This window comes from Poecilia mexicana, unplaced genomic scaffold, assembly GCF_051168715.1.
Source record: "Poecilia mexicana isolate PSO_F unplaced genomic scaffold, ASM5116871v1 scaffold_17, whole genome shotgun sequence".
Taxonomy (NCBI): domain Eukaryota; kingdom Metazoa; phylum Chordata; class Actinopteri; order Cyprinodontiformes; family Poeciliidae; genus Poecilia; species Poecilia mexicana.
Window position 1 is genome coordinate 13794915 of NW_028263386.1, and position 18786 is coordinate 13813700.

Sequence of the window (18786 nt, forward strand, 5' to 3'; positions counted from 1 at the left end):
TCCTCAGCTTCTTCCAGTGTTTTGCCTCCTAACTTCTCTGCCACAGCCTCAGTCCTCATCCTCCTCTTCTTCTCTCTGGCTGTTGATCATGTCAAAACCTTTGTCCTTCCATTGACAGAATTGTAACACTGTGTTGGGCTCTGCCCATATGCATTACACATGGCTATTTCAGAAACTGGCTGATTATTGGTTGATCTAATGCTTCACACAGTTTTACCTATATTGGAGAAATTCAGGACTCACCTGGGAGCAATTTACCAATTCAGTACAGATCAACACGCTCAACATGCATGTTTTCTACTCTCTGTTATCTTTTTTTCTTCATTACAGGCTATTTGGAGTGCCATTCCAAATCATATCATATTTTGTAAGGACAAAAGACTGAAGCAAAGACCTGAGAAGACTAAAAAACTAAAAAACGAATTCAATGAAATGCCACTCATGGACAAAATCATCATACATTACCTTTATTTTCTGGTGTATTACAACAATTATCATGAAAGTTAGATGTCAGCCTCTAACTTTTTTAAAGCCGCTGTTTGATGAGCAATGAGTTGTACAGTTTTTTTATTTACATGCAAGGATTGGGCCAACAAGTATTCACAACAAATTAAAAATTCAACCTCCAAAATTATTAATATGTTAATTTTCCTCCTTCCTCAGAAATAGAAGAGCCACATTTGTGTTTTTTAACTCACGTGAAGCTTAACTTCCAGTGCTATGCACAGTAAAGACACAGGTTGCTGAGAGTGAAACAACCCATGCACAATCCCTAGAAAATAAATAACATTGTTTTCAGAATGTTTTAACGATGATTCGAGAATGGCTTCTGCCTTTGACTTTTAACTATAGTCGCACTCACACTTCTGCATCTGCGCATTACCAGTTCAACGAAACCAGGATTTCTTGTAGAAGCACGCGTCATTAACGCCTCTTTTAGCAGAAATTTTATTACGACTTGGCTGTTGCTAAATGCCATGAAACCCTGTCTTTACAATTAGACACCTCAAGATGGCAGTGCAGAACAAGTCAATGGGATCGAAGGATTTGAACTTTGCAGTTTGGTGGGGCGCTGAGTTGATAAAATGACACCTGAACTGAATAAGCATAAGAAACTGGGTATTCCAAATAGAGTTCAAAAGATCAATTACATTTTGTATTATTTGTTTTTTTTTCAGGTATAGAAAAGGGAGAAAGAGTGAAAGCAAGACATTGAACGGAAGGAAAAGAAAGCGCTATGTAGAAATGTGTGGTCATCGAGGCACACATGGCTTTACGTCCTGGCAGTCGCTGTGGTTGTGGTGGTGATGAAGCTTAAGATAATCGGATCCTCCGGTACTCGGATGGAAGGAAGATATTCCATTTAGGTTCAAAACGAATTCCTTCCTTTCCGGCGCTTGAACAGCTGAGGGGCTGGAATATTGAGGCAATCCCACTGGAAACAAACAGAACCAAAGTCAGGATCAGCATGTGTGTGGTGGTGTTGGAGCTTATGGCAAGCCACGCAGCATTTTTTAAAGGACAGCTTTAAAAAAAATGCCAACAGATCTGACATGTTTTGTTTATTGCTGCTACTAAAACGTTTTATATATATATATATATATTTTTTTTTTGTTAATTGCAATATTCTCTCTCTTTCTGCAAATGAATTACAGAAGTGACTATGCTTTTCATAATTTAGAGGAAATTTTTTAAGTAGTAGAATAAAAATAAAAACTTTTTTTTTTACTAAAACATGCCTAAAATAGTAAAATGAGTAAAATGTTTGACAGTGTTAATTCAAATTCAATCTTAAATATAATATTATGCAAATTAGGCTTAAGCTAAGTTAAAAGATAACAATTCTGCCTCATTTTGTTTGAGTGTCCACATAGTGATATAACGTCTTAGCACTTTGCTACTTTGTTGCAAAGTAGTAATACTTGTGTCTCGTATGTGTTTTTATTGTTGTGTGTATTATTTATTATTTAATACATGGTCGGTGCAGCATATGCAGGACGTACAAAAGGTCAAAAATAATACACAAGTAAAAATATTCTCACATTGCACCACACAGTTTTGAGGCCCAGAAATGTAGCCAGGTCTCTCTTCAAGCAGTTTATAGAGCTTCCTTCACTCGTCTGTTATTCATCAATAAAATAAAATAAAATCATGATAGGTGCCATTTTAAATGGAATGAAATGATCAACATTTAAACGTATCACAAATGAAGAAGCGTCTATAATTCACCTACAATATGACGTCTTAACGTTTAGGGTCAATCATCGTATTTTTTGGAAGACTTTCAGTAGAAATAGGCGTTATTTTCTGAAATTTATTAGAACATATATATATAAAATAGAAGCAAATATTTAAAACACACTACTGGAAAATATCAAGAATATCCATCCACATTTTTAAATTCAAAATTAAAAAAATATACTGGAAAAAAATTATAAACTCGTTTAAGACAAGCCAACACCAAATAAGTGAATAAACTACATCGCAGACTTCAGCATCACAGTTTTCTTTAAGTGGGGTTTCTACCTGCCACCTCAGATGATTCTCGTGTGTTATGATGAAAATGGATCTGAGGCAAAGAATAAGGTGAAGTTGCGAAGGGATTGCTGCAGCTTGACGGCAGAACTTGCTGTTTTCTGTGCGAGGACACCTCAGGTGCGTTCCAGTGCGAGGCGGCATTTTCATACGCACATGTACGGTCCAGAGTGGCTCTTGTCGTTGGTGAGGAGTGTAAGGGACAGCTGCCGCTGCTGCTGCTGTCTGGGTAATAATTGGTGTGAGATGCTGTCTCACATGCCGTCACGTAGGATGTCAGGGAGGTGGATGAAATGTGCGGGATGTGACGGCCTACTCCAAGTCCTTCAAATCCCCCTTGAACTGCACTACCCACTAAATCTAGGTTGTAGTTACTATGGTATGATATTGAGACTTGAGGAGATTGGAAATCAAAGTTCTGCGCCAGCATGGACGCGCCAAACCCGATGCCACTCATCATCCTGTGCACTGGTTTCATAGCTTGGCATTTCCTCCGGAATCCTCGCGGTCTGCGGCGAAAGGACCCCTCCTCGAACATGAACTCGTTTCCTGCGTCTATGGTCCAGTAGTGACCCTTCCCAGGTCTTCCCAGACCTTTGGGCAGTTTTATAAAGCATTCGTTTAGAGACAGGTTGTGCCTAATGGAGTTCTTCCAACCCTGGTACGATCCTCTAAAAAAGGGGAACGTGGCCTGGAGGAACTGATAAATTTCGCTCAGAGTTACTCTTTTGCTCGGTGAGTTTTGGATTGCCATGACTATGAGTGCGATATAAGAGTAGGGCGGCTTTTCGGGGCGCCTCAAGCTCGTGGTGGATTTTTTTCCTCCAAGTGCGCCCTGAGCGCTCTCCGGGTCTGGCTGCGGGCTGAGCAGCGCGGCGCAGGAGCGCGCAGAATCACAGGGATCCAGATGCTGCTGCTGCTGAGGCATCTCAGCAGTCATGTTCGCGCTTCTGTTTGAATGCAAGCACTCCCGCTTCCCCGTGTAACGTAGTTTACTCCGCTTTCCTGACGCAGCATTTCAAGACGTTCCTTTAAAATGCTTTGCGAGGTTTACAGCCGTGGCAATAAGCGGTCCTCTGCCGTCATTCGTCTCACTGGCCATGTTGGCAATGATCCTTTATAGACAGGGGGAATAAAGATCTTCCACTTCACTTGTGCATTTGTTACCCGGCCAAACAGAACTCGACTACGTATCCGTTTTCTCCTCTGTGTCCCGAGCCCTATTACGCATCCTGCTTTTTACCCCCCAAATCCAAGAAATCAGGAAGTACTCCCTGCCCCACTGGCCAAGATCCAGACAAGGAGTCGGACACAGCGCATTAGAGCAAGACTAATCCCCACCCACGATTCACTTTTTGACTGTTTGTGCAGAAGTTGTTTAGCATTAGAGTCGTTCTTACTGTGTTATCTACAGGACAGGATTCTGGCAGGAAAAAAAACAAGACCGCATTTTACTTCGTTTATTTTTATTTTGTCAAAGCATGCAGCTTGTATAGGAATACCACACACAGATTCCAAGTGCTGTGTTTCCTCTTGAGTTTGGACTCGATCCCTTGATAAATTAATTCTTAAGCAAGAATTGTTTTTAAATGAAAAATCGCTCAAAAAAATCAGGAAGTGGGAGGCGTGGGGGGCTTTAAAGGGCTTTCTTAGATGGTGGACTGAAGGTGGACTGAAGGGGTCCACTGATGTTCATGTGTCAGGTGACACTCAATAGATATGACCAAAAACAGAATTTCAAGCGTTTTACTAGACTGTCCAGCAAATTGCAAAAGCAAACAAAAACATAAAATAGTCATAGATAAATGACAAATAAAGAACCCTACACCTGGAAATATGTAACACATTTTCCTCTCCCCAAATTAATGTAAAAAAAAAAAAAAGGTTAAGCATTGGTTAAGTGGAAGACTTCGACTTTGCTGGTCTTTGGCAGCAGAGTTACAGTCCAATCGCCCCAATTGCTACAATTGTTTGGCACCACTGTTGCCTTGCAGAAAGAGAAAGATGATCCTGGACATGAACGCTGTGGGTTCAGTCTGAACCCGGGTTCCTCCCACAGTGCAAAAGCTTGGCTGACAGGTCAAATGGTTTCTCTAAAATTGATCTTAGATATGTGCATTGTTGCCCAGGATGGAATGGCAACCTGTCCATTGTGTACCCCGTCTGACCCACAGCTTGACATACATACCAGGCCTCTGTGACCCAGCAAGGACAAAGGCATGGACCAACGGTCTCAAAATCTAGGCCTCAAGATCCGATGTCCAGCAACTTTTAGATGTGCCACTGATCCAACACACATGAATCAAAGAGCCGAATTACATCATCAGCAGTCTTGGTGATTGCTTGATTATTTGACTCAAGTGTGTTGAAGCAGAGGCATCTACATGGTACAGGACACAGGACCTTGAGGCTTTGATTTTAAAGACCCGGATGGATGGATGGATGGATGGATGGATGGATGGATGGATGGATGGATGGAGAGACAGAATAAAAAAAATAATGTTTTAATAATAGTACAACAATCAAAATGAACTTCATCAAAATTTTCAAGATTTATATAAATGAGCAAACAAATAAATAAATAAACATTATTGCTTTGGTATCTGAGGAGCTTTTTATTGGTTTCAATAACACACAACAACACCATTGTACCGTTGTTTTTTTATTTTATTTTTTTATTTTTGCTGGTTTTAAATATTTTATGATAGACGTTTAGACAACGAAAACAAAGTGCATTTTGATACTTTTTATCTACCAAATAACAAAGATATTAGTGTACTGTACACAGTAACATTTACAATTAATTGTTGTCAACAAAGTAATAAATAAAGAAAAGGTGGCCTGTAAAGGTAAAAAAAAAAAAAAAAAAAACATGCCAGCATCAACAAGGTAATAAATTAAAGTATCACTCACTGATGACTTTCAATTCTCAAACAAGAAGAAAAAAAAAAAAAGAAAAGATTAACAAAATGAGTCTGTCTTTTTTCTGCTCATAAGGAAAAGCATTCCAGCACCAGGTTCAACGAGCAGCCCAGCTCAACGGATGGGGGAAAGCAGATGCGCTTGAGTGATGCAGCATAAGTTCAGAGTATGGCCAGATAAATGCAGGGTAAAATGGCTGCTTGGTTGAGTCTCTTTTGAAAGGCTTGCTGAGGATGCTCTCAATAGCAAATGAGCTTGTAAACTTGGGACGGGGCTCAGTCTTGCTGCTTGGGTCAGGCTTGTCGGTACTCTGAGGCTCCTCTGCGCTCTCCGACACGTCATGCACTCGGTTGAACTGCTTACTGATGCGCTTCCTCCTGCGCCTGAACACCCCATCAGCGAACGTGTACTCGCTGTTAGGGTTGAGCATCCAGTAATTGTCTTTTCCCCAGGGCCTGGATGGGTCCCTGAGTACTTTCAGAAAGCAGTCATTCAGAGACAGATTGTGTCGCACAGAGTTCCTCCAGCCGGTGTAGCTGCCCCTGAAGAAGGGGAACTTTTTCATTAGGTAGTCGTTTATCTCCGCCAAAGTCAGACGTCCGGTGGGGGAATCTCGGATAGCCATGGCGATCAGAGCGATGTAGGAAAGAGGGGGCTTGGGTCTCCGTGTGTACGGTTTCGATTTGCTGCTGCCACCCGGAGCAATCAGTGGAGGGCTGTGGGCCACGCAGTCTCCATCGGACCCCAGTTCCTCCTCTGCAGAAAGAGCGGACTTCTCTTTCCCCTCTCCATCCACGGGGATCTCAAGCTGCTTCATATCATGGTTTCCACACAACACTTCTAACTTCATGCTGACAGAGGTGCTGAGTTGCGAGATCCAGGGTAAAACGCAGGAAAGCTGTTGGCGTAAAAGTGGTTTGTGCGTCAAGACGCGCGGTGCCTTGGAGAGTCTCTCAGGGCCAGTGTCTTTCCAGTCATACCTGCCGGAACGCTACAGCCGATCTCACCTTTACTCTACGGACTATTGTTTATATCATCCTCACCTAAGGACCAACCCAAATAAGGCGGGGCTTCATGTAAAAGAAAAAGTAAAAAAAAAATGTTTATCATCTGTTTACCTATTCATCTGAATAGGTATTACAAATAGAGTACTTGCGTAACAGTGAACAGAATAACACAAATGAATACTGAGTGATCACGTAGTATAAAACAAACATAAAGAGACAACTTCTCTCAACACACACTGCACCGTACCTGCTGAAAGTGTTCAAACACTCTAGAACTATCTCACCTGTAACAACCAGGGGGCGTAACTCTCTACTGTAAGATAGATGCTTAGTGTTCATTTCAAGAGGCAGCATAAACACCGAGTTACATGAAATAGGTGCATGTAAAAGTATTTATATATATCTATATATATATAGACCAGTTATAATTCATTTGTAGGATATCTCCATAATAGTGATGCACACCACACCACCATGTTTCATTGTAGTAATAGTGGCTTCAAGATGAGCAGTATTTTTTTTTCTTTGTTTGTTGCAAGTGGGATTACTTATGGCTTTTATTTAATATTTTATTTAAACTTCCTTTTTGACTCTTCCCAAAGGAACAGTTGATCTAGGGAGCTTCTTCAAAGTTTTGATGTGCTTTTAAATGCATATGCTCTCAATGTCATGACAATTTTTAACCCACAGTTATGGGTTTCCAGGTTCACATGATAAATTTGAGCTTTGTGAGATGCCGGCAGCTTGAGAAATTGTTTTAACCCAACCCCTCTTGAAGGCAATTGGTTGCACTGTAATTTATTGAGGAGTTAGAATTGTCAAATTTCTGATTTTTGTTTACAGAAAAAATAAACCATGTTTCAGTTTCTCTCTACTTTATAAACATGTTACTTTCACACTATATGCTAATAAAATACATTTAACTTTGTGGATGTAGCAGGAGAAAATGTGAAACGATTCAAGGGGTGTGAATATTTTTACGAAGCACTGTAAAAATTCCTAGAGTCCATTGTGGGTTTTAAACTTACTAGCATGACATACTAGTAAAATGTCATACTAGTGACAACTAGTATGACAACTGCAATTTAGACAGTTCAATGCACTCATGATCTGCTACATCAAATCTGTCAGCAACAGGTTGTAGCTTTCACAACCAGAGTAGAAACCATTGCTACAAATACTGAGTCCTGTTCATCTTGTTGCTCAGTGCCAAGAGGATGATTGATGACAAATTGCTTCCAGTGATTTATGTTCTCTCTAAATGAAAAGTCTCGGTTTTAGTCAATTTGAGTCATGGCTACAAACCAAACAAACCAATTAAAGTCTGAACTCTGCCTTAAAGTCCTTAAAGCTAATATTTAGGTCTTCTTACTATTTCAACAAATTATCCTCATAGTCATATATTTCCCTGGGAGTTTGGCCCGGCTAAAATAACTATTTGTTTAAGAGTCACCGTCGCTCTTTAAAAACAAACACCAACACCGCTTTTTTTCTCGGTTCTCCAGCGGCAAAAGGTTATCTGAAAAACAATACCCTTTAGACACACCTGCAGACAAAAGCTGACATAATAGTCACGCTACACATAGTCACCAACTGCTTCCACAGAGGAGTGTGCAAACCATGGTTTAAAACTGTTGCTTACACATGTTTGTACTGGTGTGGATGTTTGGATTGTCCATGTAGTAATCTGTTTGTGTTAAGTGTGACACCTGAAGCTGTGGCAAGGTCACTATTTTCAATGGTGGCATGTCAAGTGGAGATTCCTTTAAGCCAACCACACAATGACAGGAGCCCAAACAGTAGGTATTTGTTTGCTTCACTGCAAGTAGGAGCTTGTGAGAGCACAGGGTGCAACTCTATGAGTTCTCTGGTGCATTGTGATTTGCCGGAGGAGAGCTTATAGCGTCATAGCTGGAATTTCAAGTATGAATGCACAGTGAAAATAAGGCGTACAGAGTGCGATCTATGGATATATTTAAACACCACGTTGCTAAGCTAACACAAGCTAGGGTATTAGCATGAAGTGTGTTTCTAAAATAACATGACATTCTAAACATTGTCTGCCGTAGTGTCAGAATTACTACATTTGTGAAAATGTATTTTCTATGAAGAGAAGTTTTCCCAAGCTTTGTACATTCTATGCTTTTGTTTCAGAAAGCTTTTGTCTTTTCTACTTACACCCATTGCCCAGTTTTTTGTCTGCACAAAAAATAAAGATTATTGGCACCTATAAAGAAATTCAGTACAGTGAAATTTATTGCTTTGCTAGTTTCACTTTGTGTCTTCTAATATTAGAATTATGAAGCTATTACATAAAATAGTAATAATAATAATTTGTGCAGATACACAATCAGATAGCATCTTCCCCTTTCATGAACGCATTTTTTCCCCAAGCTTACACATTAGCAAGTGTTATGGTGAAAACTTCCTCTCCTCAGTACAAAAAAAAAAAAGTTTTTGTTTGAGCTGCACAAGTATGCCAACTATGGCTCCTTTTTAACACCACCGACTGTAAAATAGCTATGAAAGCGCCGCCGTGCACGTCACAGACAAAATGATTTTGAGATTTCAGATCAGACCTTTGGAAATGTCTGCTATTCTGGGTTTGACCCTTGTCTGGAAATTTTGGAATGAGGAAATCAATGACGTGAATAATCACGGCTTGGCGCATACCACTCCCACGCATGCAAAAACATAGCGCAACAGTACACATGACCATTTGATTGGAAAGCACAAGGGAATCCCAGGTAGTTGCCAAAGTAAATAAAACCTCCCCGCACAGATTTCAAAATAGATGTCTTTTTTTGTGTGTACAAGTATTAATAAGCAGGAGTTGGACTAAGTCACTAACGCTCAAGTAACGATTCAAGTCACAAGCAAAGACATTTCATTACTTTTTGAAAGACATATAATTTCTCATCAAAAAACTAAAATACTAAATTAAAAATAAGTTGAAGCCTGAATATGCCAAAGGTATGTATAACTTACTCAACAAAACTTTTATTGGAGATCGTCGTGTGCTGCATCATGCACATTATTTCTTCCCATGAACATACTTTGGATAAGTCACGATAAAGTGCACAGAGACTTAGCAGACTGACAGACTTCAGCTGACAGGTAGCTGAAGGAATGAGTTCCTTTCTTATGATCTTGTCCTATGAAGGGACAAGGTGTTCTTATTTAAAATTTCTGAACACAAACGCAAAGCATGCAAAATATATCATTTCCTGGACAGGAACGTACAGTTGTCGAGCAGCACTAACTTGATCTTGCAGAGAGCCTGTAAGCTGGAATCTCAAGCCTACACACTGGCTCATAAGTTCCTTCCTCTTCTACGTTATTAATGAGTGTAACAAACCAGACTTATGTGTATTTGAGACTAAAATCAAACCAGCAATGTGTTTTGAGGACCAGATAGTATCTGCAGTCTACATTGCAGTTTTGTGTTGTCGGAATTTGTTTAAAGAAACACAGAAATGAGTCAAGAAAGTTCCACTTGACTAAGTGTTTGCAATGGAATTTCTTCCAGTCCCTTGTTTGAAAATATGAGGGAGAGTAAACAGACTTAGATGACTTCTTGTGTTTGGAGTTAAACTGTTGCTAAAAACAGCTCAAAAAGAGCAAGACACAACAAAATGTTCAGAGGCGTTGCAGTGTGAATGTCAACTTAGCCTTATCATCTTTTTCTTCTTTTTTTTTCCTAACGCCATCAACAAATTAAGAGTCGTCAACATCAATTAGCTCCTCAGTGACGTAAAGAGCTGCAGCACATACCACTTTGTCCAAAATTAACCGTACGATGATGTCAGCAGCTCTATCTGAAAGATTTCAATGACAACAAAAAACCTTTGCGTGCAAAACTGTGAATGACTTCAGATGGCCAGATGTCTTGCCCTTGATTAGAAGAATTGAAAGTCAGTGTCTGGAAGACAGTTATGGTCCTACCCACTCCTTAGAAGGGCATTAAAATGTAATCTGAATCCACAGAGTTTCCCCATATCGTTTATGCTGTTGTGCAACTCACCAAAAATACACCTCAAAATGCATTCTCCAACTAATTATAGTTTTCTTTCCCGTCAGGTCATGATAATATGCTGACATGCTTTCAGCGTGTTAATGTTCTATACATTGCTAAAAGCTGATGGCTGCTATTTACAGATGTACATGCTTGTACAAGTTAAAGACTGAAACCATGTCAGCATATTGTCATTACGTGACAGAAACAAAAATCTATAATTAGCTACTTAGTAAGGTTTTGAGGTGTATTTTTGGTGTGTTGCACAACAGCTTAAATATTATGGAGAAACTTAGGATTTAGGTCAAATTTTAATTACATTTTTAAACAGCAGGTAGGACCACAACCGTCTTCCGTTGACTTTCAGCAGCGCTGATCTTTTGAGGAGAGTCTGAGATTATCCCCAGTTTTGCACACAAAGGCTTTTTGTATGTCTTAAAAGTAGTTTTATACTCCAAGTATGTGCAGGTCACCTGGATTTATGTTTCGATATATGGCTGCAACATTGTCAAAAATCCAACAATATGGGTGCTGTTGTCCTCTGTTTTTATGTCTTCACCTTTCAGTACGTCAGTCATTATGACTGTGTGTCTTTGATGGTACAATAATAGTTTCAGGTCCGGATTAAAAAACTCAGGCCAAATCCAATCTCTCACTGTTAAGATGGTAATCAGAGAGTCATAAACACATAAAGTAAAAAAAAAAAAAGTAAGAACAGGTGCCAAACGGCTCTGCGATAAAGATCCGTCAAGGTCATTATAGCAGTGGATCTTGCTGACTTACAAACACTCATTGCATACTCTAAAATAAAGATGTATGCTTATTACCATGGACGTACCTCGCACATACACACTCACACACAATGACAACGTTAGACAGACATATCGACCTAACAGTCATGTTTTTGACCTGTGGGTGGAAGCTAGAACACCTAGAGAGAAGTCATGCATGCACAGGGAGAACATGCAAATTTCATTCCAAAAGACACTTGGCCAGGATTCAAACCCAGAGTGGAAAAGCTGCAAAGCAGGAGGGCTGCCAGCTTTTCCACTCTGCAGCCCTGCAGAAACACTTATACTCCTTTAAGTTTTTATCATTGCATTTCATTGGTATTTTGTGTCATAGACCAACACGAAACATGGCATTTTGAAGCAAAAGAATAGTGATCTAAATGTGAAATAAAACTAAAAAGTGAATTGTATTCATTTGACTAAATAAAACGGTTCACTTTCTTTCGCAGTGAATGCAGCAGAAAGTCTTTTTGCCGTGTTTCACTTTCAAAAGCCGATATTTATGGCCATTTGTCTTCGGATGGATATAATTTGCAAACATCATTTGTCCAAGTCTTGCCACATATTCTCATTTAACTTTAGGTCTGGACGTTGACCGAGCCATTTTAAGGCATGAATACTTTGATCTAAACATTTTATTTGCACATTTGGCTGTATGTTCAGGGTATCCTGCTGGAAGATGACCCTACGTTTAAGTTTCAAGTCTTGTGCTGCTTTTAACAGGTTTTCTTCCATGATTATTATGTCTTCAGCTCCAGCTAATTTTCCATCAGCTGAATTTTTTCTGTCCCTGCTGAAAAAAATCAACATATCATTCACCACTGGGCATGATACGCCTGATGCCTGAGGGTAGTTGTTGTCCTTTACTTTCTTTTTTCTTCTTTTTCCCCATTTTTTTTTTTTTTTTTGCATGTAGGTAAATAAGTTTGGTTTTGTACCTATTATGTCAGAGCACATCTTTCACAAGTTTACTGCGTCCACAAATGGCTTATGGCTGACTATAAAAGGGAAACCATATAAATTGCTTTCATTTCTATTCCCTTTTTTCACCCACAAACCTATGCAGTACACAGATGGACACTATTTACTGGTAAGGTAACTTCTGAAGGCCATTGGTTGCACTGGGCTTTATTAAGGGATATCAGAGTACAGATGATTGAATGCAAATGCATACCGAAATTCAGATTCTTAATGACCAACCATGTTTGAAATGCTCACTGGAAGTTATTTTAGGACAGGCATACATGGCTTCATGGTGAGCACAGATGCCCTGTGTGAAGGACTAATAAAAAGCAGACATCTGAATTTATTCCAAGCCATACTGTAGAGCAGCCTACATTCTCAACTTCTCTTAAATAAACTTACTCAAACCGATAATTTTGTTAAAAGGCAAAATGAGGGTAATTCAGCCAAAAACATATCACAGAACGTTCAGAAAACATGGTTGGTGTAACATCATAACAGCCTTGGCGATGACAGAGAAAGAATCAAAAGACCAAGTCTTTCTCTGTTTGTTATCTGAAGGTTTCTGTTTGGAGTGATGTCTGTGCTGAGTCTCTCTTAGTGCAGACAAACACCCATAAGCTGTTACTGACAAGCAACAGAGCTTCAAAACCACTGCCAGCATCACTGGATGATGACTAAACACTGCAGTCTGTGTAAGGCAGGCAGTGTGGGAGCAAAGGAAGAGCCATTTCAACACTGTAACGGAACCTGCTAAGGTTAGGACAAGTTTTGCAGATTAACTGCAATTATAAAATAATAAAGTCTAATAAAAGTTTTGGTGCCATTCCTTTGTGTTCATATGCTTTTCTAAGTGCCAATGAAGCGTACCAATGAAGCAGCTCTTCAGCTTTATCACCCTCCCTGATCTGACAGTTTACAGACAGTTTCCCACGGAAAAACATTAGAGGAAAAATTAACAAAGATATGATTAGCTCTGATTAGATAATTATTACAAGCTATTCAGGGTGTTTCCTGAAAATTACAACATGTGGCATTCTGTGATCCCTGTTACAGGTAATTGTAATCACTGGTCAGAGTGATGGCCAGAAAACCATTAAAAGAAAAATAATTGTTTTTTTTTGTGCCGAGAAATTCTTTAGAAGATTGCTCCACTGAAACACAAAAACATTTGAACCAATTTGAATAAATAACTGAACTCAACTGCAATGTTTGATAACTACTGTTAGTTGGAATATGTACTTCTCTAGAAATCTGTCTGTATGATTCGATTGAATTGACGTTTGTTTTCTGAATGCTTTGACATGACGTGTGTTGTGACTTGGCACTATGTAAATAAACTGAACTGAATTGTATCGTATTTACTCAGGCATCTATGTAATTTATTGGTAATGCATGTTTTCATAGAACCAGATTTTTTTCAGTGAGAAAGGGCCACGATATTTAAAAACAACTCAATTACTTAAGTAATTTGGCTTTGCATTACCAAAGACACTAACCAAGTTGTCTTTGGTGATTAAAAACAGCAGATCTTCTTCATGTGAGCATACAGTTCAAACTTTTCCACCATATTAGGATGTTGAACACAGTAAAAATCTTTTATATAACAGTTTTATTGTCCTGCTGGAAAGTCAACCTCTGCCTGTGCCTTCAGTCAGCCTCAAAAAGTTTTTTTTTCCTGGATTGCTCTGTCCAGAATTGCCCTGTGTTTCCAAAATTATGAATATGTATCAATTTGTCTTCAACTTCACAACTGTGTGCCACTTTGCATTAATGGAGAACATAAAAACCCAAACAAAAATATTGAAACTTGTGGATGTGACAAGATAAGATGTCAAAAAATAAATAAATAAGAATTACTGAAAAACCTAAATTGTTTCAAAAATATTTTGAAGTGTACAAGACAAAGCATCTAATTATTGTGTTTTTTGCTTGTTGAACCTGTATGACCTTAAACCAGACATCTCCACATGAGGCGTGAGGTCATGGTCTGCTGCCCTGTACCTAAACATTTCAGTCCTTTTTACTAGAAGTCTGTATGTTGGATCTTGATGTACAAAAGTTATGGCAAAAATGTTCAAGTTTGTTGGTGTCTAATTGTTTAATGAAGCCTGAAAAAAAAAAAAGACATCTCACGTGAAATCACAGCAACTGCTTGAAAACAGAACAAAAATATCTCAGAGCTGTTAACAGGATTTAACCTGTTCCAACTGTGCTCAACCTGTTTTTGCTGCCTCCAGGCTCGCCAGTCCTATTTATAAAAAAGAAGCAACCAAAAAAAAAAAAAAAAAAGAAAAAGAAAAGAAAAACCTGCGCACTGGGATTCCCTTCAAGCGAAGCATGCTTAGATAATATCAAAGTTACTAAGTCTGCAGGTCTTGTTTGGGTAACTTTCAAACAAGATAAAAAAGAAGGCATGAGAAAAATAATGGCTTGTCGTGTAGACAACAAAGGGCCCTGCGTGCCATTGAGAGGAGGAACTCCCTTCAGGTGAGTGCCTGTAAATTGTTCGCTTTGCACGAAACCGACACTGATCTTCTAACACACACCTTATTCACACCTACTCCGAAAGGAGTCACTGAAAGGCCAAATGCCATCTTGTCAAAGTGATTTAGAGCTGTATGGTTTCAGAGCAATCATAATGTTAATGATCCCATTTTATTTTTAGTGTTTGATGGCTGTATTTGTTGCTGCTGTTGCCAGGGTTGTCTACCAAGTCTAATTGCTTTGTTTCTATAAAACATCACAAAGCAAAGTCAAAAATATTAACCAGTATTTACTTTACCACAAAGCAAGTTCTTGCTGTTTTCCCTCTGGTGATTTTTCTTTTTTTTTTTTTTTTCATTGAGTACGTTTTCCAATTACATAAGATTTTTGGTAGATGAAAGTAACCCAAAGTGATTCGGGTTCTGTCGGATTCAGCAGAACATCACATTTTACTAATACACAAAAGAAACTGCACGTGCGCGGAGTAACATTTGTCTATTTCTATGATGGTGGAGCATGTTTATGTAAAAAAAAAAAAAAAAAAAATGGGAGAGAATAGATAAAACCAGCACTTCCACTGGAGTACAGCCAAGCTGTCATGGCAGCACACGCTGCAGAGTAAAACATAACCTGACAGCAAAGCTTAATGGTATTCATTTCCTAGCAACTCACTTCCAGACTTGTTCTGGGTCCTTTCTTTTGACAAGACCTCAGCTAAGTTGAATACTTAAAGCTTGTGGGTTTATTCATAATGTCTGTGAACAGAGACTGTTTACTGCATGGTTACAGCAGTGTGTGTTCCAACTACGAGAGCATGCGAGCGCTGCGTTGTTTGTTTACTGATTCCCTGTGTTTTTGCACACGCGCTGAAAACAGTAATGGATCATTTCTGACGATTTAAATACACAAGCTGTCCTGAGGGAGAAAGCCTTCTCCTACCTGCCATGCTATGAAGATTAAGCATCTTAGCTGTAGTCCACACACTGCTGTCCCACTTTGGCTCTCCACATAGCTGTATCAAATTAGCACTCAATGCTTCGTTAGCTTGAAGGGGTTCTATGTATTTTCCAGGCACCTAGTGCCAATGAAGTAACTATGTTACCTTCAGTTGTTGTAAAAATCCTGTGCGCATCAAATGTAACTTAAAAGAAACTTCACTTTGCAGTTTGACAAATTAAAATTGGCCTCTTTCTGACATTATGCTATTTACAACCTTTTTTGGGAGCGTTGGACTGAGGGCTCGTTTGTATAAGCTCAGCAGACTGGCAGTTCTTCACTTATATATTGTCCACTACTACTCACTATTTATGAAGCGCATTGTAAGAACATTAACGCCCATTTAGCATTCTCACATTTTGTAACAAACTGAAGCGAAAAGCAAAACTGTGAACTGGAAGGAGATGAATAGATGGTTTTCGAATCTTTTTATGTATTAAAACTCTGCATTTACTCTGCTGAGCCATCCCTTACTAAAGTAGTACAATGAAATGCTTTTAGTTAATAGTCCATCTCTGTCCAATTTATTATAAATACAAATATACGTACAGCCATTTTGTAAAGGCAGGAGTGGTTTGTTAGAGAGGGTTAATGAACAAACTACTTCATGAAAAAAAAAAAAAAACACTCCAGACTGTCAGGACTAAACTTTTAGAGAGGTTTAAAGGAAGGGTACACCCTGAATATAGCATCTCTTACTGCAACACACAGTATTACAGCGTCATGCTGTTGGGAAGCTTTTTCTTATCATGGATAGGAAACTTGAGAGTGGGGTTTAAGTACACCTTCCAGCAAGTCAAATGCACTAAAGTAAACGGCCATTTTAATAGACACATGTTTTATTGTTTTAACATTTCACTACCAATTAACTTAGCAAAGTGGACACTTGAAAACGAGAACAAAGTTTAAAGAGGCAGTATTATCTTACCACATTTATGATTTGGATTTTAAATGATGTGTTCAGTGCCTCCAATGTTCTTGTGATATTGCAGAGATGCTGAGCTCAGCACCGGGAATGATGTCACACCGAACCTAATCTAAGCTAACCACGCTCAGCTTGCGAGTTGTAAAACCAGGATTTGCTAAATGTTGTGCCTCCTTGCATTTTTCAGAAATTGTGAGAAGTACAAGTTGATAACAATATAGTGCGCTGCGTTTAGCATGTATACAACATTTTAGCGATGCACCCACATATTTTGCCTGGACAGCACTGCCCAACAGTCAGACGTAAATGTGGTAAAGTTTTACAAAAGATAAACTAAAATAAAAGCCTGTCATTGCGTACTTTAAAGGTCCTAGAAAGTGTTGACCATTAAAGAATTGAATATTTTGTGTAATTAAACACCTCATTCACTAATGATCATATACAGGAAAAACACAGATATCTTGGTGTTAAATGGTAATATTTGTCTCACATTCCAGCCCTGTTACTCAGCCTCTGTCCCCTAAGCACACTACAGCAGGTGCATCCCTGCCAGGTCAAGTTAATGCACTCGTGTCAGTGGAGCTGTTGGCTATGCTGATTCTTCCCAAATAAAGATATTGAAAGTACAAGATATTGTGTTTTGTACAGGTAACAAAACACAAAAACAATTTTCTCTAATTTTTTTTTTCTTCACAATACACTAAATAAACAATATTTGAGCAGATTAAAGCAGGCATTCTGATTTCTGTAGGAATGGATCTGTAAATCATCCTTGTACAGGAAGCACAGAAGGGTCTCACAAGATGGTTAAGACAATGACATGCGCTGTATGTTCTCAAAATTCTTGAGATAAATTGGATCACATTCTAAAGTCAAAAATTACTTCTATGTTGTACAAGGCACCAGCACAGTAGTGGAATCTGAGCTTTAAACTAGACAACATTAAATTATCTTTTGCTATCCTGCGTAAGATCCTCTCCACGCCTTTCTTTATTGCTCCTATAAACTTTGGGAAATCGGGGTTGAATGCCAAAGGGTTGACGTCAAAACTACGGATTATTCAAACCAACGTCATGGTTTTAAGGACTTTATGGAAGATTTATCTTTCATAAAGTTATAGGATCAGTTAAATAAAAATAAAATAAAATAAAAAACCTTTGGACAAATTAAGTAAGACACTTTCTACATTTAATGTAGCATCTTCACACCAAATGGAAGGATTAGATTCCTTCAACTATATGCAACAAAATCTTAATGCATGAAAGTAATACTTCTAGATTTCATGGGGATTTGTTTAAATAGGTAGATAGCGTAATAATCTCTAAGTCAAGCAATTATAACTTTTCTTCAAAACTATTTTAATGCATTGCTATTGTATTGCTATTGTAATCTATTGTTATTGCTATTGCTACTGTAAAGAGAATAAAATCCTCTCTGCAAAGCAATATCCAATATTTATATATTTTTTTCCATAGACTAAGATGACACATTGTACCAGAATTGATAACTTCTGGTATTATAATTGGTGTTACAGTTTTAGTGGATATGGTAGACTATGAGATTTTCTCTTTCACCAACTGAATTCAACCTACAAGGACATTCTTGCAGGAAGACCTTAAAAATCTTTAAATATATTTTTTTGCCCAATCATCCCCTTGCAACCAATGGCAGTTGGTGAAGGTGCGTGACAGTTTTGGTTCCACCCCTTGTCATGAATCATTTCTCATCTAACTGATCAGTAACTTCAGATAAAGCAAAAATGATTCAGTTCTTTATATAAACATTCCTGATTGTGAGAAGAAGGGTGGGTTTGAGTGCTTGAAAAAAAGCCAAGTTGGCTTATGAATCATGAAGGTAAGGCTTGAACAAGAAGACAGGATCATCAAATCTGCACCCTGGTTTTCGGCTAACTAGAAATTAGCTCAGGTAAATAGAAATGGTCTCTGCAGGAAAGATTGGAAGAATTCCGAACCAAATTTTATTTAATAAAAGGGAGAAAATAAGGTTTGTAAAACCTTGGCAGTATCCCAAACCAGGAAATCTAGAGATGGCACACTTCATTCTTCAGATGAAAAAATATTGACAAAATGGAGAAATAGCAGCGTCTGTTTTAACTTCCACTCCACCTTGAGTATTGTCTGCATC

General features: G+C 38.6%; 2 protein-coding genes across 2 annotated transcripts; both read right to left on the reverse strand.

Annotated features, from left to right (window-relative positions):
- Positions 1–451: 451 nt before the first annotated feature.
- On the reverse strand, positions 452–5041 carry foxf2a (forkhead box F2a). Its single transcript, XM_015000522.2, has 2 exons — positions 2527–5041; positions 452–1435 (listed from the first exon to the last, which is right to left on the reverse strand). The coding sequence occupies exons 1-2, from the start codon at positions 3473–3475 to the stop codon at positions 1254–1256; spliced, it is 1131 nt and encodes a 376-aa protein (XP_014856008.1). The 5' UTR covers positions 3476–5041; the 3' UTR covers positions 452–1253.
- A 140-nt stretch (positions 5042–5181) lies between these two features.
- foxq1a (forkhead box Q1a) lies at positions 5182–6479 on the reverse strand. The gene has a single exon (XM_015000521.2). It carries the CDS (start codon positions 6305–6307, stop codon positions 5555–5557), a length of 753 nt encoding a protein of 250 aa, XP_014856007.1. The 5' UTR covers positions 6308–6479; the 3' UTR covers positions 5182–5554.
- Positions 6480–18786: the final 12307 nt, after the last annotated feature.